General features: G+C 46.6%; 1 protein-coding gene across 2 annotated transcripts in view; it reads left to right on the forward strand.

The window, feature by feature from the left end:
- The window catches only part of LOC135907457 (cell division cycle 7-related protein kinase-like), a 28,068-nt gene extending 11,673 nt beyond the window's left edge, over nt 1–16,395 (forward strand). For both annotated transcript variants that reach the window (XM_065439152.1, XM_065439151.1), the window contains exon 11: nt 16,047–16,395. In XM_065439152.1, the coding sequence (XP_065295224.1) occupies nt 16,047–16,306 (260 nt within the window). In that variant the 3' untranslated portion in view covers nt 16,307–16,395. The remainder of the gene's footprint in view (nt 1–16,046) is intronic.
- The last annotated feature ends 7,880 nt before the right edge of the window (nt 16,396–24,275 follow it).

The following is a 24,275-nucleotide window of genomic DNA, read 5'->3' on the forward strand; positions in this document are numbered from 1 at the left end:
TATGTCTACCACATCCCATACATTATTTCCGTGCTCCCGGACGAACGGTGCATATTTTGGAGAAAAAAAGTGTGTTCATTATGCGAGTAAATACGGTTAGGCAAAATAAGTCTGGTGAAGCAAATTAAACTTTATTCTAACCATGTTCAGATACATGCTTGCTTTTAGAAGTTCGTGGTGTTTATGTATCAATGACAATTTCTGAACCAGTGCAAGCAACTATCGGTGGCAACTCTCACTGGACAGTGCTCAAGCACCAATGCAGAGGGAAAAAAAAAGGGGGAATACTACTGTGGCCACTATTGTCAAACAGCAGCCGCGACACTGTAAAGAATGTCAATGCTGCATGTAACAGGCATGTACTAGTAAAGCAGTGTTCAAAACATCAGTGCAGCATCCAGCATCTGTATGCACAAATCTGAAAGCAACTTCAAAGGCACTGTCATGAACACCGACTTGAAATTCCAGTGCTTTGTAGATCCTTTACAGCATATCCGGAAGGTGGTTTCTTCATGCAGGTTTCAACATGGCAGTTGTTCTGCTTTAGAGGCTCACATGGCAGCTGGCATGCCAACCCATGTGAAGACCTCTTCGGTAACAAGTATAGGTTGCTTCATGTTACCGAGTGTTCAAACTGGCCCTATTCTACAAATGCTGGTTAGAACACAAAGAACAGAAAAAATGGCATCAGGTTGATTATGAAATTTTGGTTTCAAAGGAAAAATTCAGTCATCACAGGGATGTTTGGCAGAGAAATATTAAGTGTAGGAAATTGTGCTAGAAAATACTTGAACCTTGTTAAACCAGATTCGCATCCCTATGAAAGTACCTTCATTATATGCATATTATATATTCGTTACATGCTGATGTCAGCAAGAAACATTTTAGATTTACTGGCAAGACTGGCAAGTGTGTTTAATCAATGTTTTTGCTGTTAAACTTAAGAACTGGTTGCCCTTGTTATAAAACTTCAGCAAAACTTTGGGCTTCTTGTAATCAAGACTGTTTGTGAGCTTGAGTCTCTACATTCTTTCCATTTTGTGCATGTAAGATTACTCAAAAATTGTCAAATGTGTATTTGATGCATACAATAGTACAATCAACAACCAATATTTTGGACGTGCCTGTTAATTTGGATGGTTGCCCGGCACTGCCACGTATCTCATAAAGCTAATGTCTAAATTTTGGATGCTGAAACCCCTCTCCAGGAAATTTCCCGGACTTCTTGCTGTGACCGCAGGTCCGAAACGGCATTAATAAAAGCGACCACCACCGCCATTTTGATTATGTCGCAGTGTCAAACCAGCACTCTCGCACGCCAATCTGCTGGCAGCCGTAGCCACTGTGGCAACACTAGGCCTAGCTCCTTCGACATTCGCTGCCAAGCTTCCTGCTGTCAACAATGGTGCCAATTCGCCTTTGTCATCTTCTCGGACAGCTTCGAAGCACGGAAAGTATGGCAAGGCTCTTCAATCCCAAAACAGTCCTAAAGAGAGATAAGAATAGACCAGTCTTCCCACATTCAGTGCATGTGCACCCACTCTACTAGTGACAGTATTCCAGCAGTCCTTGCTGCTGTGCTGCTTTCCTTGTGTTTAAGACAACATTGAAGGGAATGTCAAGGAGTATGCCATTGTAGATTTATCTATGAAATTATTGAGGTGAAGGGGTGGCATCTTCTCGACACTGCTCCTTTTGTTGAATGCTAAGCAAGTTCGTCAGAGCAAGCAACAGTGCTCCTTGCTGTAGTTGCCCTTCAGCCTGTTAAAAGTTGGTAGTACTACTACCAGCATCATTTGCATCACTAGTGTCCTAGTGAAAATTGGCCGATTAAAATTTTTCATGCGGTAATATTGCATTTCATTCTGCTTGTCTTCTCTGCACAATTTAATCATAAGGAGCCAACAAACAGACACCAAGGATAACATGGGAGAAAACTTGTACTTACTAATTGAAATAGAGAAATTATAAATTAATGGAATTGAAAGTGGATGAAAAAACAAGATTCAGGTTCAAAACGTTCCCAAGGTGCACAAGGTTCGGTCACATACAGCAGATGGAACCATCAATAACATTCCAGAAACTTCCGATACATGCAGGCGCGTCCTGCGCGGTGTGATAACATTTGTTAGGCGGTGAAACGTGTCGCCCGATAAGGACAAACAAGTACACATGTCAATACCCCCTCTTATAAAGCATCGACCCAATGCTGCAAACAAACGAAAGTAATAAAGAAAAGCACCCGTAGCAAAGAAAACAACAAAATAAGGAAGTTTGTCAGCGTCCACAAAAAATGTTTAAGACGCACCATGTGACCACTTTAGATCGTGCGCGACGCAGCTGTGAATGTGAAATGCTGTCTCGCACGACTTCATAGTCCAGTGCGCCAATACGTTGGATGACCTTGCAGAGTACGAAATAGCGTCGCAATAGTTTCTCACTCAGCCCTCATCAGCGTATCGGGGGTTCAAACCCAAACACGGTCGCCGGGCTGGTACTCGGCGAAGGGTCGTTGGAGGTTGTAGTGTCGGCTGTTGGTATGCTGCTGGTTCTTGATCCGTAGGTGGGTGAGCTGTCGGGCTTCTTCGGCACGCTGGAAATAGGTAGCGACATCACGGTTCTTTTCGTCAGTGACGTGTGGCAGTATGGCGTCGAGCGCCGTCGTCGGGTACCTGCCGTAAACCAGCTTAAACGGCGTGATCTGTGTTGATTTTTGCACCGCTGTGTTGCAAGCGAAGGTTACGTACGACGGGACGGCATCCCAGGTCTTGTGTTCGACGTCGACGTACATTGCTAGCGTGTCGGCGAAGGTCTTATTCAGGTGCTCCGTAAGACCATTCGTCTTACGGAGCAGTTGTCCTCTTGTGTCTTGTCTGACTGTACTGCAGAATGGCTTGGGTGAGCTCTGCTGTAACGGCGGTTCCTCTGTCGGTGATGAGGACTTCTGGGGCGCCATGTCACAGCAGGATGTTCTCGACAAAGAATTTCGCTGCTTCGGCTGTGCTACCTTTTGGCAGAGCTTTTATTTCAGCGAAGCGGGTGAGGTAGTGCGTCGCCATGACGATCCACTTATTTTCTGATGTTGACGTCGGAAAGGGTCCCAACATGTCCATCCCGATCTGCTGAAATGGTTGTCAGGGAGGCTCGATTGGCTGTAGTAATCCCGCTAGCCTTGTCGGTGGTGTCTTGCGTCACTGACAGTCTCGCCATGCCCTGACATAACGAGCAATGTCGGCGGTCAGGCACGGCCAATAATGCCTTACCTGTATCCTCGATAGTGTCCGGGAGAATCTGAGGTGTCCAGTGATCAGATCGTCATGTAGGGCGCGCAATACTTCTGGATGCAGCCCTGACGGAACAACAAGAAGGTAGTAGGCACGGACTGGTGAGAAGTTCTTCTTTACGAGTACGTAGGCTGTTTTGAAGCGAGAACGAAGACAATCCTCGCTTAAGTGCCCTAGGGACAATGTCGGTGTGCCCTTCCAAATACAGTCGAACCTCGATATATCGAACAACGCGGTGATCGCAAAATAGTTCGATATAGCCAGAATTCGATATATACAATCGCGTAGAAAACGCATCAAAAATTGGCACGAATCAATCAATGAACCAATCGTGGCGCAATAGATACTCACATGAAGCTTCAAAGTATTTATTTCGTTCACTGAAAGCAGCGTAGCCTGCTTCATGTTGGCAACCGCGTGCTTGACCACAGCGTCCTCAACATAGTCCAAACGGTCCACAAGAGATAGTCCAGTGCCTTCTATTGCGCCGCAGTAGCTGCGTACAACGCCAAAGCAGCTACAGCCTCAGTTGCAGTCGGGAGCAGGGCAACATCAGCGCTTGCTGGATCAGCCTCGGCAGCGTCTTCGGCTGGCCGCTCAGCAGTCACTTCTGCCGCGATCTCCACGTCTGTTAACTCCGCCACTGTTCCGGTGCTGTCGTCACCGCCAACGAAGTCCTCAATGCACATGCTGTGTGGCTCAGCACCGACAAAGCGCTCCAACTGGCTCCAGGTTTCTTCGAGCTGGCATTCTTCCGGGCCCTTACGTCGATAAACCATTTGTACAGCGCCTTCTTGACGTCTTCAAAGGCAGCTTTGCGCACCCGCCGCGCGCCTGAGTGCTGGTTCTGTTCCGCCTTGTCCTTTATGTCACTCTTGTTTTTCAGCAGAGTGCTCAAAGTACTCCTTAGGATGTTGAAAGCTTCGGCGACGCTCGACTTCTTTTCTCCATTTTCAACGCGCTGTATCACTTCCAATTTCGAAGCAAATGTCAGGGATGTCCGCTTCTTCGCGTTTGCAGCCATCACGCCAACCACGACAACCACAGGCCACGGCAACAACAGGCTGACGCCTGCCAGTGGTTGGGGCATAACAACGACTGGCGTAGCACAAGCGGCAGCACCATGCAGCACCGAGACGCACGTGTCGTTGACGTTGTCAAACTAGCCAACCTGGCCAAGCCACAGCCACGCCAAGCCGCCGCATGCGTTGTGGGCCGCCGCAGCTGCCCACATCGGTTGCGCCGAGGGCGCAACCGATGTGGGCAGCTGTCGTACGCAGCAGTCTGGAACGCCCATTGCGCTACCACTATCTTCGAAAGTGTTGCGGGAAAGCTCGCCTCCTGTCAACAGAGCGCACTTGGTCTGGGGCGGCAGAGTTCGATATATCCATTTTACATCCGGCCCCGTTCGAAATAAAAAATTAAAAATGGATGTGGTTTTCCACGTGATATAGAAAGTGTTCGATATACGCAATAATTCGATATATCCGTGTTCGATATATCGAGGTTTGACTGTACTCGACGAGGTTTTTCAACTCCGGGTCTGCTCGTTGCTGTTCAGCGAAGTCTTCCGCGCTTAATATGCCAAGGAAATCATCTTGCGGCGGCAAGTCAATGGGGCCGCGTGATAGGCAGTCGGCATCAGTGTTTTTGTCTGGACTTGTAGGTTACAGTGATATCATATTCTTGCAGTCTTAGGCTCCACCGCGCCAGCCGTCCTGAAGGGTCCTTTAAATTTGCTAGCCAACACATGGCGTGATGGCCGCTGACGACTTAGAATGGCCTGCCATATAGGTAAGGGCGAAATTTCGCTGTAGCCCAAACGATGGCGAGGCATTCCTTTTTGGTTGGAGAATAATTGCCTTCCGCTTTTGACAACGACCGGCTAGCGTAAGCTATCACGCGTTCAAGTACGTCTTTTCTCTGGACTAGGACGGCACCGAGGCCTAGGTTACTGGCATCAGTGTGGGTTTTGGTATCGGCGTCCTCGTCGAAATGCGCAAGTACGGGGGGTCACTGCATGCGTCGTTTGAGTTCTTGAAATGCGTCGGCCTGCGGCGTTTCCCACTTGAACTCATTTATCGGTTACATTTAGAATCGGTTACATTTAGTTAGATGTGTCAGCGGCTCAGCGATGCGTGAAAAGTCCTTGACAAATCGGCTGTAGTAGGCACACATGCCAAGAAATCTACGCACTACCTTCTTGTCGATGGGCTGCGGGAACTTTGCGATGGCAGCTGTCTTCTGCGGGTCGGGGCGGACTCCAGACTTGCTGATGACGTGGCCTAGGAACAGAAGCTCATCGTAAGCGAAGTGGCACTTTTCTGGTTTCAGAGTGAGCTCTGGGGTGCGATCACGCAAACAGCTAGCTTTTCCGTTCTCTCGCTTGCCCTATCGTGATTTGTTGGCGCCCGCGCGTTTCATCACGGCCGTCATTGCGCCGGTGCGGGACCACAAAATGCGCTTACGTCGCATTCCTGTCAATCATTCCAAAACCGAGTGGAATCGGCCACTATTGTGGAACGGTCGATAAGGGCATTCGTTTCGAAGAATGAATGGCCGTTGCCATAGCAGCGCTAGTAGCAGACGATGCGCCTGTCGTCTGCTCATAATGTCGGCGCTCGCCGAACATGGCTGGCCCTGGCGGGGGTCCAGTTTTTCAAGATGAAAACGCGATCCGCCATCGCAGAACGTTAGCAATGTTAATTATTGAAAACAACTGTGATCACAGTGAAATAAATGTTGTGCCTGCGCTGTGATAAATATAGTGTTATTTTCTTAAATTTTGATTTATGTGAGCGCATTTGTCGAGAATGCTTGCGGTTTCACGTTGTGCTCAGAGAATCACGTTTATTGTTCGGCGGTTTGGCGCTCACTAGTGACGATTGCCGCTCCTATTGTCGTGCTTTTGAAGTCTCTCGGGCAGCCTCGGCGACGCATCTTTCTTGACGCATCTGACGAGCTTACAGAGAAAGAGTTCCGCGAGCAGTTCAGGCTCTCGAAGAGCACTGTGCGGTGGCTCTGTGAGCAATTGGAAGACGCCATCGGTGGCCTTCCGACCGGTGGCATCACTACGCAAGACAAGGTGCTTTGTGCTCTCCGTTTCTTCGCGAAGGGGGGCTTCGAAAATCCATCGGCAGCGAAGAATTCATATCCATGGGGCAGGCTTCCGTGAGCGACAGCATTCACGCAGTTGCGGAAGCAATAACCGGTGGTGGGCCGGCAACAGGGTTAGATGAGCTTCCCGTTGACAATGGCCGGCAAGGCTAGTGCAAAGGTGGCCTTTGCAGATCGCGGCCGCATTCCCAGTGTAGTGGCCTGTGTCGACGGGACGCTCATAGCGATCAAACAGCCTGAAGGACTCAGTCCGGGCGAGACTGCGGGCTTTATGTCAAGAAAAGGGTTCTACGCATTGAATACCATGATCGAAAGTACTCATGATCTGCCATTTTTTGGTGGAGGCCGGGCAGGCGGCCTCCACCCGTGCCGCTGCAATTACGGACAGCATTATAAATATCGCGAGCAACAAAACCACTCCTCGCAGTCACCTTTGACTTGCGGAAGCTGCGGCGGCAAAACACCTGCCATTGTTTCGCTGTATTCGTGGCCGGGCCTTCTGCGTTCAGCAGGGCGGCAAGCTTGCTCCAGAGCTGCTGCCTACGCTCGACCGGGCCCTCTTGGGTCAGCGCACACGATATCCGCACAAGGTACGGGTGGCCCTTCATGAACGCGACCAACAGTTCGCGTTGATGCGGCGACACGTGCGGGCCAAGTCTTACATTTTTGTGCGACTACGTAACGATTCGCAGTCAAACAGTGATCGCCAATTGAACTGCGCGCTCCCGCCAATTTGTTTTGGCGTGTGCGATACCACCTAGCGCACTAAACCAAAATATATGCCGCTTAAATTAGTTTTCTTCTCTCGCATTAAATTTCCGAGGCAGATTATATGTTGCAACAGTAAGAATTTTTGTCTGATATTACGTGTTTAATTATTAAAGCATCACAAACATTCTGCACTTAATATATCGTCCCCGATTGAAGCCCAAACTGGTGGCGCAAACTTCCAGGACTGGGCTCGCTCAATTATTGGCTGTGCTCTCCCTCGCGTTCTCACAAATCTTGCGGACGGCCCACTTTGTGATGTCGCAGCCAGACCGAACAAATGGAAAAGCGAGCTGTGTGCGCGATCGCACCCCTGATGACTTGATGGCCTCTAGTACTGTCGCAAGCTGTCTAAGGTGATCGTCGAAATTTCCGGCGAAGACGACGTCCTCCAACTAAACAAGACATGTCTGCCAATTCAATCTTGCTAACACCGTGTCCATGACGCGCTGGAACGTTGCAAGTGCGAGCACAGTCCGAATGGCATGACCTTGAACTTGTAGAAGTCGTCTGGCGTGATGAAGGTGGTCTTTTCGCAATCTCGCTCGTCGACTTCTATTTGCCAGTAGCCAGACTTGAGGCCCATCAATGAGAAGTATTTAGCATTGCAGAGCCGATCCAATGCATCGTCTCTCCGTGGAAGGGGGCATATGTCCTTCTTTGTGATCTTGTTAAGTGGGCGATAATCGATGGAGAAACGTAGAATTCTGTCCTTTTTCTTCACCAAGACTGCAGGAGATGCCCACGGGCTTCTCGACGACTGGATGATGTCGTTGTGCAGCATTTCGTCGAATTGTTGCCTAATAGCGTCACATTCTCACGTCGAAACTCGGTAAGGGCTCTGGCGAAGTGGTCGAGTGCACTCTTCAGTTATCTTGCGATGCTTTGCGACTGGTGTTTGTCGAATCGTCGATGATGTTGAAAAGCAGTCTTTGTATCGTCGGAACAGACTTCTGAGCTGTCGCTTTATGTCGAAGTCTGGTTCGGGAACTATGGTCGTAGGGGTAGTTGCGGGAGAATCCGAGAGGACAAACGCATTGCTGGTTTCCAGAACTTCCTCGATGTACGCGATTGTCGTACTCTTGTTGATGTGCTTGAACTCCTGGCTGAAGTTTGTCAGTAACACTTTAGTTTTTCCTTCGTGCAGTCGAGCGATCCCTCTTGGGACGCAAATTTCACGGTCTAGCAGTAGACATTGGTCACCCTTGATGACACCTTCCACGTCGGCAGGTGTTTTGGTGCCGACGGAAATGACAATGCTGGAGGGGGGCGGGATGCTGACTTGACTTTCGAGCACGCTCAAGGCATGGCGAGTCCGAGAGCTCACCAGCGGTATCGCTCAATCTTCCGACAGCATTATCGACTTTGACTTCAGGTCTATGATTGCGCCGTGTTGGTTCAGGAAGTCCATGCCGAGAATGAGTCTCGTAAACACTGTTGGAGGATAACGAAGGTGGTAGGGTAAGTCCAGTCATGAACGGTAATTCTTGCCGTACAGATTCCAGTCGGCGTGATGAGGTGTCTTCCAGCGGTCCGAATTTGAGGGCCTCCCCATGCAGTCTTTAACTTTCTTCAACTGAGCGGCGATGGGTCCACTCATGACAGAGTAATCGGCTCCTGTGTCTACTAAGACGGTGACTGCGTGGCCGTCGAGAAGCGTATCGAGATCGGTGGTTCTTTGTCTTGCGTTACAGTTAGGTCCTGGCATCGGATCACGGCTGCGTCGCCTTGACCTATGGCTGGTACGTGGCGTCATCAGGCCATCTTTCGTCAGTGTGTTATGTTGTCGGCGGAGGATCTTTGTCAGTTCGACGAACAGCAACCGCACCTCCATTGGTTGCTGCTTTTAGTTCTCCGGATATGGGCTCGCAGACTGGCCCCAGGCTGGGCGACTGTATGTTCAGCGCTCCGGCGACAGGTAGCGGCCTGGTGACAGCGAACAGGATGGTCGTCGAGGGCTCCACTGAGTGGCGGCGATATCGCAAGATCGTTTGCCAAGCGGTGGTCGCGGCGCATTAACGGCGAACCCTCGCAGTCCCATCTCCCGGTATGGGCATCGGCGGTAGACGTGACCCTGTAACAGAGCGGGCGGTGGTCAGGAGTGCACCAAATGTCCGTCTTCCTCGCATAGCTGTGCTGGGCGACGGGTGGGCGTGCTGGCGGCGATGGACGACGGAATTGTGGCGTTAAAGGGCCCTGGCGCGATCGTGCAGGGGAGCCATAACGCGGCGTAGGTCATCGCTTCTGTCTGGGGCTGTGGTGATTGTGGTTGCACCTCAGGAACTCCAAGGGATCACTGAACCTCGTCTTTGACGATTGAGGCCACTTGATGCTGCGACCTAGCGTACATCTTCTGCAGCTCTCCCCGTACGACCGCTCTGATAGTCTCGCGCAGATCGTCAGTGGCCAGTGATTGAATTGCTGCGTAGTTTGTAGAGTTTATGCGGCGATTGAATTGCTGGTTCTGCATTTTGAGCGTCTTCTCGATGCTGGTGGCCTTGCGAAGCAACTCTCCTACGGTCTTCAGTGGGCTTCGTATTGTTGCGCCAAAAAGTTATTCCTTCACACCACGCATGAGTAGGCGGACTTTCTTCTCGGACATATCCGGGTCGGCGTGGTGGAACAGACAGCTCATTTCTTCCATAAAGATGGCAACATTCTCGTTAGGTAGCTGCCCTCTGGCGTCCAGCATAGCGTTAGGAAGCCGCATCGGAACAGGTCCCATGTTGTCAAGGTTGACTCCCAATTCTCAAACCACGTTCTGGCGGCGTCTTCTAAGGCGAAGTATACATAGTGCAGCTTGTTGTTGGAGTCCCAGTTGTTGATAGTCGCGATTCGTTCGTAGGTCTTCAGTCGCTGCTCCATGTAAGGTCGGTGGGTCCCGAGGTTGTTGCAGGATAACGGGGGACGCTGGGGCAGCCATTTGGGTTGTCTTGGCCACGATCTTCTTTGTCGTCTGAGGTAGAAGTCCGTGTTCTGGGGTTAGCTATTGCAGTCGGCGACTTGCTCGATGATCCGGGATGACGTAGATTTTGTCTTCGCGGTCCGGGCTTGGATCACGACTTTGTGGGGGCGTCCAGTACATGAATGCAAAGCACCTCCACCAGTTGTCACGTGGTAGGGGCAGTTGAAGAGACAGCAACAAAACTGTGTATGGCAAAACTACGTAACTTTATTTGGCGAACCTGTGCCCAGAAAAGGCAGGCTACACTCAATGGTCAACAAAAACGGTGAACACAATCGGCGTTCGGCAAAAATCTGATCAGCGGGTCAAGCACGTCGGCTTTTATACATCAGTCGCTGAATGTTCCAGAGTAATTGCTAGGATCCGCGTGCCTTCCACAAAGTTTTACATTATTTGCATCGCACACACATGCAATCAGATTACACAAGGTTCGGTCACAGACAGCAGATAGAACCATTGATAGCATTCCAGAAACTTCTGATACATGCAGGCGTGTCCTGCGCTGTGCGATAACATTTGTTAGGCGGTGAAACGTGTCGCCCGATAAAGACAAACAAGTACACGTGTCAATATACAGGGCGTTTCACGCAACTTGAACCCAGGATTTTAAAAAAAAGTGGCTGCAGCTGAGTGAAACCAACGAGATGGTTTGCTGTCATGTAGCGCTCCTTCGGGAATCTCTTATATTGCACCTAATTAACTAAGATCAATTATGCAAATTTTTTACTATTCACTTTAGGGCCAAGTGCATTTTGTTATTTTGTAAAAGGCATTCGAAAACGACGAATCCAATTTTTTTTGTGGCAACATGTTGCATACATGCGCCACTCCGAGCTTGTAGTGGGGCTATACTAATCCAGGTACAACCAAATTAGGAAGACCCACTAAGCTTCAAGAAAAGGCACTCCCTTACTATAACAGGAATTGGCCTCCGTAATGCAGTAGTCGGTCACTCCCTCCCAAATGACTCATTCGATTAACCTATAGCTCTCAGTCCTCAGCAGCTGCGGAGCACCCGACGAAGGCGGCGGTCAGACCTGTAATGCAGCAGAGGGTGCTAAAAATTTCTGGACTCGAACAGGGCCGTCAGTGGAAACAGACCTTGGCAACGTGTAATGCCTGAACCCTCTCAAGTGAAGCTGGCCTAGCAGGACTCTTTGAGGAACTATCAGGCATTGTTTGGGAAATCGTTGGCCTTAGTGAGGGTAGAAAAGGGAGGCTTATACAGTGCTGGCAAATGGCTTCGTCCTCTGCTATAGAGGACTTCCAGATAAGCAGTACAGAGTACGATTCCTAATCAGCGAGGACATAGCGATCAACATCAACGAATTCTACAGCATTAATGAGAGGATAGCAGTAGTCTAAAGCTTAATAAGAGGTATAGATTCAAAGTTGAAAGCCTATGCCCCAACCTCTAGCCATGATGATGATGATATAGATCAGTTTTATGAAGATGCTGAATTAGTGATGAAAAAAGTACAAACTCGGTATACTGTAGTACTGTAGTATGAGCAACAGAAGAATTCTGTACAGGCCTGTACAGTACCCAGAGCAGCCATGATACCTCCATTCGAAGTAGTAATGAACAGGTTACATAGGCTCCTTCTATAACTAAAAATTAAGTTAGAAGGTCCATGCAACACATAAGAAGAAAAGTGGCAGGAGAAAATGGAATAACAGTTGATTTAATAAAAAATGGAGGTGACATAATGCTTGAAAAACTGGCGGCCCTTTATACGAACTGTCTGTCGACTTCAAGGGTCCCAGAGAACTGGAAGAATGCCAACGTCATACTAATCCACAAAAAGGGAGACGTTAAAGAATTGAAAAACTATAGGCCCATTAGCTTGCTTCCAGTATTATATAAAATATTCACCAAGATAATCTCCAATAGAATAAGGGCAACTCCAGACTTTAGTCAACCAAGGGAACAGGCAGGTTTCAGGAAGGGATACTCTACAATGGATCACATCCATGCCTCAATCAGGTAATAGAGAAATCAGCAGAGTATAATCAGCCTCTTATATGGCTTTCATAGATTACAAAGAAGGCATTTGATTCAGTAGAGATACCAGCAGTCATAGAGGCATTATGTAATAAGGAGTACAGGAGGCTTTCGTAAATATATTGGAAAATATCTTGGAATATATCTACAGATTCCACAGCTACCTTAATTCTCCACAAGTAGGAAGATACCTGTAAAGAATGAGGTCAGACTAGGTGACACAATCTCTCCAACGCTATTCACTGCGTGCTTGAAAGATTAAGAAGTATTCAAGCTATTAAATTGGGAACGCTTAGGAGTTAGGATCAACGGTGAATATCTCGACAACCTTCGATTTGCAGATGACATAGTCCTGTTCAACAACACTAGAGATGAGTTACGACAAGTGATTGACAGGGTGTCTACCAACCGGGAATTCTCAGAAATTTTTAGTAGTCTGGAAAAACTCAGGGAAAACTCGGGGAATGTGTGCTTCTATCAAGGAAAATTAGCTGTAATTTCATTGAAAGGGAAAGAAAGTCACAGTAAAGCTGGCTCGAGTGGGAGGAGTTGCCAGTGTTTAGTCAACGACCGACTTTCTGGACTCCCAATAATTCGGACAGCTTCGCGTCACCACCACGTACCCCAAAAGTCTATGTATAATAATGTCTGAAATTTCGGATGCAAGAACCCTTCGCCATCCTATTTTCTGGACTTTTTGCCGTCATGGCAGGTCCGAAACGGCATTAATAAAACCACCGCCAGCGTTTTGATTACCTCGCCGCTCCTCGAACGCTCTCGCATGCAGGTCCGCTGGCAGCCGTAGCCACCACCGCAGCAACGCTAGGCCTAGCTGCTTCTGCGTTCGCTGTTAAGCTTCTTGCCATTCTGTGCCGTGTTTTTCATTGAAAGAATTCGCCGCTATCAGCAATGGCACCGACTCCGCCTTTGTGGCCCTCGCGATTGGCTTCGAAGCTCGGAAAGTACGACGCATTGCATAATGCCGGTTGCCGAAAGTCAGCTTCGCCTCACTACAGAAGTATTACGCGGTGAAGCGTGCGCAAATTATTGTGGTGAAGCTCGACAAGCGTGGAAAGGGGCAATTGACACGGGACATGCGTGCACCCGCTGCCTTGTGTCACAGGATGAGCACCGATGTACCTAATAAGTGTACTAGCACGCCCTCAGAGCTTTTTCTGATGTTCTGCGACAGTAAAAGACATGCAGTGGCGTACCAATTATTTTTAGTGTGCGTGTGTGCGTGTGTGTGTGTATATTTAAACTGCCAATTACTATTACAGTAAGTTAAATAGCCTGGAAATGCTTGTTATAAGTATATTTAACCGACAGGAACTTATTTATCAATCACACATGGTGAACCATGGGGCCCCAAAAAATGAGCTGAATTTGCATTTATCTCTTGCAACTAATAACATCTCAAGATGATACTGGGGCAAAAGGCAATGAGTGCACCCACAGTGGTCTTGGATCCCACCCAGTAGTAGTAGCACAGTACACATAAAAAGGCACATTTGCTGCAAAGAATTTAAATAATTCAACAAAGAATTGTACTTGCTGTTTAAGTCTACAAGATAAATGTATCGCTAGTTTAGGTAATAGTACTGTTGAGGTTATAGGCGATGACGACTTGCAGTATTCACACATTAAAAAAAGTGGACTCGCCATCTCGACCCTGCAACAGTGGACATCCAGCAAACCTGTTAAAAATCACCACTACAACTGCTGAGGGGCATATGCAATGCTTTAGTGCTTTATAATGCTCCCCCTCCCCCCCTACCCTTTCCACACACTCAATTTCCACTAGATTGGATATCTGTTGAGTTCAGTTATTCCAGGGCAATGGGATAAATTCTTTGTTTGCAAAACACATTCATAAAGCTCCGAATAGCTTACATGCGTAAAATACTAAAAATATAATTCTCTATCTTTGAAGTTTGCCTTCGTATTGGTGATAATGCGCCCTTTATTTTCGCCAAATATAAACAAAATGTATTGTTTAGTTCATGGAGGATATCGCTGAAACAATGACGGAAGGTATTATGACATGAAAAAAGGAAAGAAAAACGACGTTCATTTTCAAACTGAGCGCATTTTCCCTACTCCTCGCGGCTGCTGCACTCCAAGCCGGAGGTTGCGGAGGAGCAGAAGGCTAGTGCACGTACGTAAACGTGTTCGCGCTGTGATGACACTCGTGGTGACACGTGACTTCGAGAATTATTCAAGCCAGCATCTTTTATTTGTGTTATATGTTGCTAGAATAGTCAAGTTAAAGCTTAGAGAAATAATAAAACACAAACTGAATGTCTGCATGTTTTTGTTTTACTTCACACTGCAGCAATAGAGGTGTACGTCCGTTTCGTCTGCTTGTCGAGCAGTCGCGCACGTGGACACCGAAACTGTCATTTTCTGTCGTGTTCCAGCTCGGGATCATGCTCTGTGATCCGCTTGTGTCTGCCTTGGTATTCTTGTAGCACTGACTTGTACCACTGGTCAGGTGTCCTCGTGCACAGCACGCAAAATTGTGTGCTGCGCAAACAAGACAATCGCAACAGCTTGCATGCGATGCCGTCAGCGGAAGTGTGCCGTGCCGCAAAAAAGAGAGGGAAAAAATGAAGGTGGGGCCCGTGACATATGCGTCATGCGATCCTCGAGATCTGGTATGGGAGAATGCAGGGAAGGAATTTCGCTTCGCTCCTTAGAGGCCATGTAACAACTTCCAGCATATAACCAAATTTTGCTATGGGAACTGGTGAGGAGCCCTTTAAAGAATGCCACGAAATATGAGATAAAACCACGTGACTGTGCTCATGCACTACCATATCGCAGCGCTCTCAACCGCGCTTTGTGTGAAAGAACTGTGCGCGCAGACCGTGGCGAAGTGAGCAGCCGCAGCTCTAGGCATCTGCTTCAGTGTGTCAGCTTCTTTCATGGTGGCACATGGAAAGGAAGCACCCATGTCCCTGATAAGCGATAGGCTCGATGCACGGTTGAGCGTGCTGCAATACGATAGCGCACTAGCGCAGTCACGTGATTTTATTTCATATTTCGCGAGCTTTCATTAAATGTCGGAAGAAATTGCCATGCAGCATCTACGCTGCCACAAAAATTTGGATTGGTCATTTTGAAATGCCCTCTACAACCATGCACATGGCCCTAAAGGGAATATTAAAAATTTTGCATAATTGATCTTAGTTAATTAGCTAATTAAGTGCAATATAAGAAATATCCTAAGGAGCAGCACATCACAGCAAACAATATGTTGTTGGTTTCATTCAATTGTGGTTACCCACTTTTTAAAAAATGCTTGGTTCAAGTTACATGAAACATCCTGTATAAAAGAATTTCGCTGACCAGAATATAGAAGCAAAGGGTCACCACAGGATGAACTGTTGTTTACGGGAGCCTCTAAGAAGCAGTTGCTTTTTAAGCATTTTGATACATGGTTAAAAATCACAGGTTGCATCAACCTAACCTTCATCGGGTTACGTCAACTTTATCCTCTTCATGCTTTTGAGGGAATTAACAGCTACTGAGAATAATTTCTACTGCTGCAAGTGGATCGTCGGGGAGAAGTTGGGTTTGACTGATGGACTTGCTACTTTTCTTTGACAGTCGCCAAGATTAGAGCAGTTCGGTTTGATACTGTAAAAACTAAGGGACACCACTTTATCATTGGACAAGTTTCTGCACATGTCATCCAGGCTCCTCTGAAAAATATTGTCTTTATCTTAGTGGAGGTGCACATGGCTTGAGCTCTGCAAAGTTCAAGTAATGTTAAATATTCAGTTGTACAGGAAGGTATATTAGATAAGCAGTGTGGTATTTGTCAGGTGTCGAAATGTTTCGTCGAAACAACTTACTGCCTACATGCCATAATAAATTATGACCTGTTTTCTGTTACTTCCAGGAAAACTGCTTACTGTCAGCCATGAAAAACCAGTGCTTGATCTAAAAACCTTGTGTGAAAGGCTACGAGGCACCCGTGCTAAAACTGGGCAGACAGCCGATGGTGTGGAAAAGGCACACTTCAAGTACCATGAGTCATGGCTACGTGTGCCAGACTCTGCTTATGACCTGCTGTACAAGTTACTTGACCCTGACCCTACAACTCGGATCACAGCTGAGGATGCCCTAAAACACGATTTTCTAAAGGAGTCATTGTGTTAGTGCAAATTGTGAAGTGGTAAGAATGATCTCATAACTCTGTTTGCAGTTTATCAGCGTAAATGATGACAAAATAAATTTGTGCAGGCTAATTGTGGCCCTTCATTTGGTTGTCCATCTTCTCGTACTAAATCAATTAGTTACCTTTTTTAGCACAGCTCAAACGAAGCTAGCAGATGACAGGAAGTGAACTGAGCACACTGGCTTCCAGTGATTGTGCTTTGGTGCATTATGTTTGTATGTCTGCCGAGGCTATGCTGAGTTTCATACATCAGGTGCAACACTGTGGAGGCTAGAGAGACTTTGCAGTGGCTACTGCGTGCTTAGAGATAGCTTGGGGTTTTTTGACCAGTTTTTGTGAAAATGTTCTTTATGTTCGAATGAAAAAAGATTTAATTCTTAGAAACAAATTATATACTTATACGGCTGCTAACACGTTTTAAATCGATTTGCTTTTCGTAGTTTCTTTTTCCGAATTTTTTTTTATATTTGCAGCCCGTTGCGGCAGTCTCGTGTGCATGCTCACAAGCAAACACCGCTGACGATCAGCGAAGCGTAGAAGAAATGCATGGAATGAAGAGGTTTGCCGACCGAATTTGCGTAGCAGTGCTCCACATTGCACCTGATATATGAAACGGAGCATAGTGCGCACTGTACAGTACATGGCTGCACAAGTCGGAAACAGCTAGGGCCAAAATGAACTTCTCTAGGAGCCACACGGGCTGCATTTTTGTAGGAAACATTGCATCTTTTGCTAACATAAAGACAGTCTGTCATTCATTGCTGTCCTCACCATGTGCAGTAGTGTATTTTCAGTCCTTGAAGACTGAAGGTGGCTCTTGTTTAGTGTCATAATGTCCATGCACATCCAGAAGTAGGCTCTTCTGAAGAAATAGACCCTGTTTCAAGGTATTTCTAGCGATTTTACCATACGTATTTGTTTCTAAGAAGATTATGATAAAACTGACCCAGCAGATGCTCCTTTCTCTGTACGTCTTTTAGCTCTGGTGAACAAACACTTCAGTTCTATGGAGCTTTATGGCTTCACTGTACACTGGTCTCTTTAAATGAAACCTCAAGGGACCAGGGAAATTGGTTCCATTTATCAGGAGTTCCATTTACTGAGAGACATTGCAGAGAGCATTGCATGAATACAAAACCAACCAACCATGAGGATGGTGGTCTGTTTAAGTGATTTCCGTTTGAGATTCCACTGCATAGTCAGTCTTTCAGCGTCACTGAGAGAAGGTTACATAAGAGGTGGTCTCTCTGCTTCTTAACTTCGAATCAAATGAAATGCTGTTGGCATTCTGCCAAAAGACATGTTCTGAAGGTTTGTTCACACACACGAACACTTACCTTTAAATTAAAAAACATCATTCCAATTTCTCCATTCCCATTTCACTTCTTAGGTATATGGATAGAAAATATTGCAGCTTTTACCATTCGAATGGAAATAAGTGCCTGTCCTAATACTGATATGAGCCAGGCTAGCATCATGTCAAGAAATCAGTCTACCAAGCCTTACTCACTTCATTATGAGCTTCTTCAAATGTGTTGAAGAGCAGCATGCTATTTGTATTGGCCTGGCAGAAAGCCTCGGATGACGTTGTTGGCCTAATGTTACCAGATCCAAATAATCTTGACTGACACTTGCTCTTGATGCGCCGAAATGTGAGAAAAAATTGGAGGACGCTTAAGCTTCGCCTTCAAGAGTGGGACGCGACAGCGTTCCCGTCGACCCGCCAAGGGGTATAAGACAATGCGCTACGGCACAGCGATCACTTACGATGCGCCCCGCATCGGACTTAGCGCCCACCTATCACGCGGTGAGCGTCGAGCAACGCAGCGTTCGGCGCGGCAACGAAACGTGCGCCTGAGCGAACGGAACGAACCAAAGAACTCGGTGTCTCGGAGGGGAAACGATCTACGCCAGCCAAACGTCGCGATCGGCACGGGCAGAGAGATAGATAGTAATCTAAAGAAAGGACCGGGAGCACGGCGAAGTGTCGTCAGGGGAGAGGGAGTCCCGCGACGCGCCTGGCAGCGGTCCCAATGCGCGCGCGGCGCGCCTCCTGTCGGGGCAGCGCCGTACATTGAGAGGAGGGGGTCTTCTGTGTTTGCCGCAAGATGGCTCTGCGTGTGCGGAAAGCGCAGAAGAAATGCAGTGGAAACGCACTTCGCAACTCGTGTAATTGTGACTTCTGTACGTTACATGTTCATAATTACCGATATACACCGCAGTATAACTTTCCATGGCTCGTTTCGAAGGCAACACCGCATTCACTAGAGGCGCGTTTGCACCGCTCGGAAGCATCGAACTCGTGGCTGAGTGGTAGCGTCTCCGTCTCACACTCCGGAGACCCTGGTTCGATTCCCACCGGGCCAATCTTGGAAGTTGCTTTTTATTTATGAAGCGCCTGCCGTGATTTATCGCTCACGGTCAACGCCGCAAACGCCGACGCCAACGACACCGGCTTTTCTGCGACACGAGCTCCTTAACGCTATCGCGTTAAAAGGCTGAAAAGTATGGCGAATACACTAAACAAAAGCATCTGTTTACAGGTGCTACTGTTCATGAAATTGAAATTGAAACATATTGGGAAAGCGGATGTTCAATCCAGCTGTGTATGCTGCAGCAGTAATGCAGTTTTCGTATTGGTAACTTAAAGAATATGTTTGGTGGTTGTGCGTCTTTATCTGTCCTCAACAAGGAGAAAGTATGTACCACGCCTTTTTAGTTTTAATTTACCTGATGCCACCATTGGTTCATGTATATTTTTAACAGCAAAATTATTGTTTCTCATCATATCGTCATACTCAGATTCCAGTGCCAGTACTCCACAGAAGTCCAAACTCGGCTGCTGTAAATCTGCTTGCAGGCTGTATGCTGTGCAGCCCTGCTTTAAAAGGACAGTAAAGTGAATATTAATTCACTTTCGGTCATTAAAGGGAAACTGAAAGGTTTTCCAGAAAAAATGAGTGAACATCTGTACATAATGGTTTTCAACCCTCTGAATTCGAATATTGTATCGAAATTGAGCGAAAGAAAGCGCAAATATATTTTATTTCGACGAAAAGTGCAGCAGCGGACACGCCCAGCTCGCGCGTCTTGTTTCCGCCTGTGATTGGTCGGTGCGCCTCGTGACGTCAACTCTAGTAACCGACCGCCGCCGCTACACATGAAGCATGGTGCCAGGTAGTTTGGTGCTGTTTTTCTGAGACGGTAATGGAAAATTTAGAGAGACTGCGTTTTTCTGAGGAGTTCGGCGTTACTCCCTACATGTACGAGCCGATTGCGAAGAGCCGGCCTCTCGAAGAAGCAAACGATGCTGGTGCGAGCAGTGCTTTCGACGCGAACGAAAGCAAAGTCTTGGGATCTCCTCGTGTTGGAAATGCTCTTTGGTGAGTATGTTTTTTGCAAAGCGATCTAGTGATCTCGCCGATCTTTCGCCGATCTAGTGAGCTCGTTTCCGGTCAAACAACTGTAGTGTTGTGTTCCTGCATGCCTCCTCGTGGAACGTAAGCGGGGATGCGATCGTCGGCATTTGTGCGCTGTCCAAAGCTGTCGGCAATCTACAAAGACGGTTTAAACGCGTGAAAAGCTTCCCGGTTCATGCAGTACGGGTAGTGACTTTCATCTGTTGACTACCACTCACGTTGACTACCACTCACGTTGATTACCACTCACGTTGACTACCACTCTACATACACGCAGACGCACCAACAAAGGAATGCAGGGTCGATCGAAGCAGATTACGATGGCACGCACGCAGAAACAAGCGCGGTCAGGCAAGGTCGCGGACGCTGCGAAGGAACGAAACACTGGAGTTGACGTCACAACACCATGGTTTCCGGTCTCCGCTCCGCTCGCTCGCTCAACGGGGAGCGGAGCTACAGCGCAATTTCAACCGACGATTACGTTGCTCCTAATTGAAAAAAACCCCAAATTTTACCTACATGGTTTATAAGGTTCCCGCATCCGTATATGAGCATCTTATTGAATTCAACAGACTCTTCAGCTTCCCTTTAATGCACCATTCTGCCAGGGTCCACACCTCTTCATTTATAATATGCAGAAAGTGGATGGTTCTCAACTCCATCACCACCAGTGTGAACTGCTGCAAGCTACAAATTGATAACACGCATGTGGTTGTTTGATAACTTCACATTTTTGTCAACCAGGCTGAATGTCGGTGAAATCATGCTTCATTCCATTTACGTAGAAAGTGTACTTATGCTATCTTTGTATCTGCAAGGTTTCAAAAACAAAAAGAATATACTAGAAGTTATGGTGCCTATGCTCTCAAGTGACATGTTGATCAATCGGTCCATGCAAAATGTGCTCGAGGCTTTCAAGTCTCTTGTACTGTGCAGTCCAACTCTAGGTGGCACCTTGTCTGCACCCTCATGTGGAGCCATGCATTTGTACAGAGTAGAGTGAAATAGATAGTGAGCCGGCATTTTCCTTTGAATGCAGAAATGACTGCCTACGACAGCCTTCTGTGTACAATAGGGTGAGACCTTGCTAAAGAAAACAGCGGTGTGCCAAGTGCTTTGCGCAGGCATCTTCTCGTATGCCTCTATTTTGAGCGACTACCTAGCTGAACCAACATAAAGAAGGAAAGTTTAAGGCATTGTGCAACTCTGGTAGAACTGCCTATTACTGAAACTTCGCTCTTGATTGACTTTCATTAATTAGCATTTATTTCTGGCCACAAAGAGTACTATTGTGGGAAAAAAACACCTTTTCAGTTATACCTTAATTGTTGCTATAATTATTGATTTCCTGAACTATCCGCTGCTCAAACTTTACTCCAGCATATCAATAACGCAACTATGAGGTTTGGACTAGATTTCCCACGCTTCAATCAGCATTTTGAGGTGTCAAGCTCAGCATAGCGTATATGATACATTGGGCATTACAGGGTTTACTGCGATATGATTGAGTCCTCCATAAAGAAAGCAACAAAATCCCAATAAAGAAAAGTGTCAGGCAGGGAGATACGATCTCTCCGATGCTATTCACAGTGTGTTTACAGGAGGTATTCAGAGACCTGGATTGGGAAGAATTGTGAAGAGTTTATTTATTGATTTATTCAAAAGAACCTTACAGGCCCTACGGCAGGGCATAAAGTAAGGGGGGCATATTAAACAGTAAAATGTATAAAAAGTACAAATTTCCAACAGGAACATTGCTATAAAAAGGTTACCGTGTTACACAATATTGAAGGCACTAGGAATACAAAGCAATATCTGAAGGCACACGAACACTTGTTACTGTTAACAGAGCAAAGGAATACCGTTTATAAAAATGATATACAACATGGCAAAAATGCACGATAACATACACTAGATTCGTCACTCGTGAACGGTATTAAACGTGAAAAGCATGAGTAACTGAGAGCGGAACGTGTTGGGATTAGATATGGAGGCTATGTTATCAGGGAGGTCATTCCAGAGACGGATGGCACGTGGTAGTGCTGATGAATTAAATGCATTTGTTTTACCATATATGCGCATGAAACTGAACTGATTATGTAATCTCCGGGAAAAAGAGTGGGGTATTTGTAGTTGCAACCGGGTTCGTATATTACTGTAAATATATTTGTGGAATAAGCACAGAAGAGCGATGTTGCGGCGGATATCTATTGGTGGCAACAGTAGGTCTAGTTTAATTTGTGTAATGCTCGAGTTTATACTGTGGTTACGGGATATGAACTGGGCTGCTCTGTTTTGTATCATTTTCGTCATATTTATTAGGTAATATTGATGAGGGAACCAAATTGGGGAGGCGAATTCTAACTGTGGCAAAATCAATGTTTGGAAAGTGAGTTTTCAAATGTTTGGCGGGCCATTTCGCAAATTGCGTCGTAGATAGCCAAGAGAATGTGATGCGTTGGCGCATGTAGAAGTGATGTGTGGGGCCCATGAAAGATTCTCTGTAAGAACAACACCAAGGTACTTATATGATGAAGTGTGGGAAAGCATAGTGTTATTAAGATGATACGAATATTTAGAATTTACACATTTTCGGCTGAAGCACATCACCTCGCACTTTGTAAAGTTTAGTGTCATCAGCCATTTGTTACACCAGTTAGCGATAAGGTTAAGATCTGCTTGAAGTTTCAAGTGATCGTCAGTCGTGTGAATAGGACGGTAGATTATGCAGTCATCGGCAAAAAGGCGCATGCAGGAAGTAATCTGGGTGGGTAAGTCGTTAATGTAGATGAAGAAGAGTAAGAGGCCGAGGACGCTGCCTTGTGACACAATGGGAAGAGAAATTGTTAACGACAGTAAAGTGTTCTCGAAAAGAAAGAAAATTACGAATCCAGGATAATGTTAAATAGTCAAGTCGTAGGGCAGATAATTTAGAAATTAGGCGACAGTGGGGCACTCGGTCAAAAGCTTCAGAAAAGTCCAGAAAGATACAGTCAGTTTGAAGGTTGCAGTCCATGTTAAAGTCCATGTCAGTCGTTAGTTCGAACAATTGCGTGTCACAAGAAAATCCCTTCCTAAAACCATGCTGATTAGAAAAAAAGAAATTGTGAGCTTCTAGGTGGCTGTAGACGTGCGAAGTGATTATGTGCTCGAGCATTTTGCAACATATGCAAATTAAAGATATGGGCCGATAGTTGTCAGGTGTATGAACATCTCCAGATTTGTGAATTGGTATTATTTTTGCCTTAGAATACTTTAGTAACTTGTGATTCGCTGATGATATTGCCTTGCTTAGTAACTCAGGGGACCAATTGCAATGCATGCTCACTGACCTGGAGAGGCAAAGCAGAAGGGTGGGTCTAAAAATTAATCTGCAGAAAACTAAAGTAATGTTTAACAGTCTCGGAATAGAACAGCAGTTTATCATAGGTAGCGAGGCACTGGAAGTGGTAAGGGAATTCATCTACTTAGGGCACGTAGTGACCGCGGATCCGTATCATGAGGCTGAAATAATCAAAAGAATAAGAATGGGCTGGGGTGTGTTTGGCAGGCATTCTCAGATCATGAACTGCAGGTTGCCATTATCCCTCAAGACAAAAGTGTATAACAGCTGTGTCTTACCAGTACTCACGTACGGGGTAGAAACCTGGAGGCTCTTCTTAAATTGAGGACGACGCAACGAGCAATGGAAAGAAGAATGATGGGTGCAGTGTTAAGGGATAAGAAAAGAGCAGATTGGGTGAGGGAACAAACGCGAGTTAATGACATCTTAGTCGAAATCAAGAAAAAGAAATGGGCATGGGCAGGACATGTAATGAGAAGGGAAGATAACCGATGGTCATTAAGGTTTACGGACTGGATTCCAAGGGAAGGGAAGCGTAGCAGGGGGCGGCAGAAAGTTAGGTGGGCGGATGAGATCAAGAAGTTTGCAGGGACAACATGGCCACAATTAGTACATGACCAGGGTAGTTGGAGAAGTATGGGAGAGGCCTTTGCCCTGCAGTGGGCGTAACCAGGCTGATGATGATGATCATTATTATGAGGCACACCGTAGTTGGCGACTCCAGGTTAATTTTGACCATCTGGGGTTCTCTAATGTGCACCCAATGCACAGTGCACAGGCGTTTCTCCATTTTGCCCCCGTAGAAATGCAGCCACCGCAGCAAAGATTTGATCCCACACCCTTGAGTTTAGAGTGCAACACCACAGGCACTCCACATTCTTCACTCATGCACTTTGAATTGTTGGTGGCCTGTTTTGCTTGCCTGGTACTTCTCCATGAATTGATGCAGCTTCTTGCTGACTGCTTGGTGTATAACCAAAAGAAGCGAGTGGTAAAGCTAAATATGTGTGCTTACACAAGTTCTATAAGCCACTGCTTCAGTTCTTGCATTTTATGCTTTAATTTATAGGACGTATTGCAATGGGCCAAGGTGTCGTAATAAATGGACCTTTTGAAGCAGTGTTGCAGAATGAGTGCCCCCATTCCATTCCAGTTTTATTCTGGGGAATTCAAGCTTTCCGCAATTCC

This window comes from Dermacentor albipictus, chromosome 1 (genome assembly GCF_038994185.2).
Source record: "Dermacentor albipictus isolate Rhodes 1998 colony chromosome 1, USDA_Dalb.pri_finalv2, whole genome shotgun sequence".
NCBI classification, from domain to species: Eukaryota; Metazoa; Arthropoda; class Arachnida; order Ixodida; family Ixodidae; genus Dermacentor; species Dermacentor albipictus.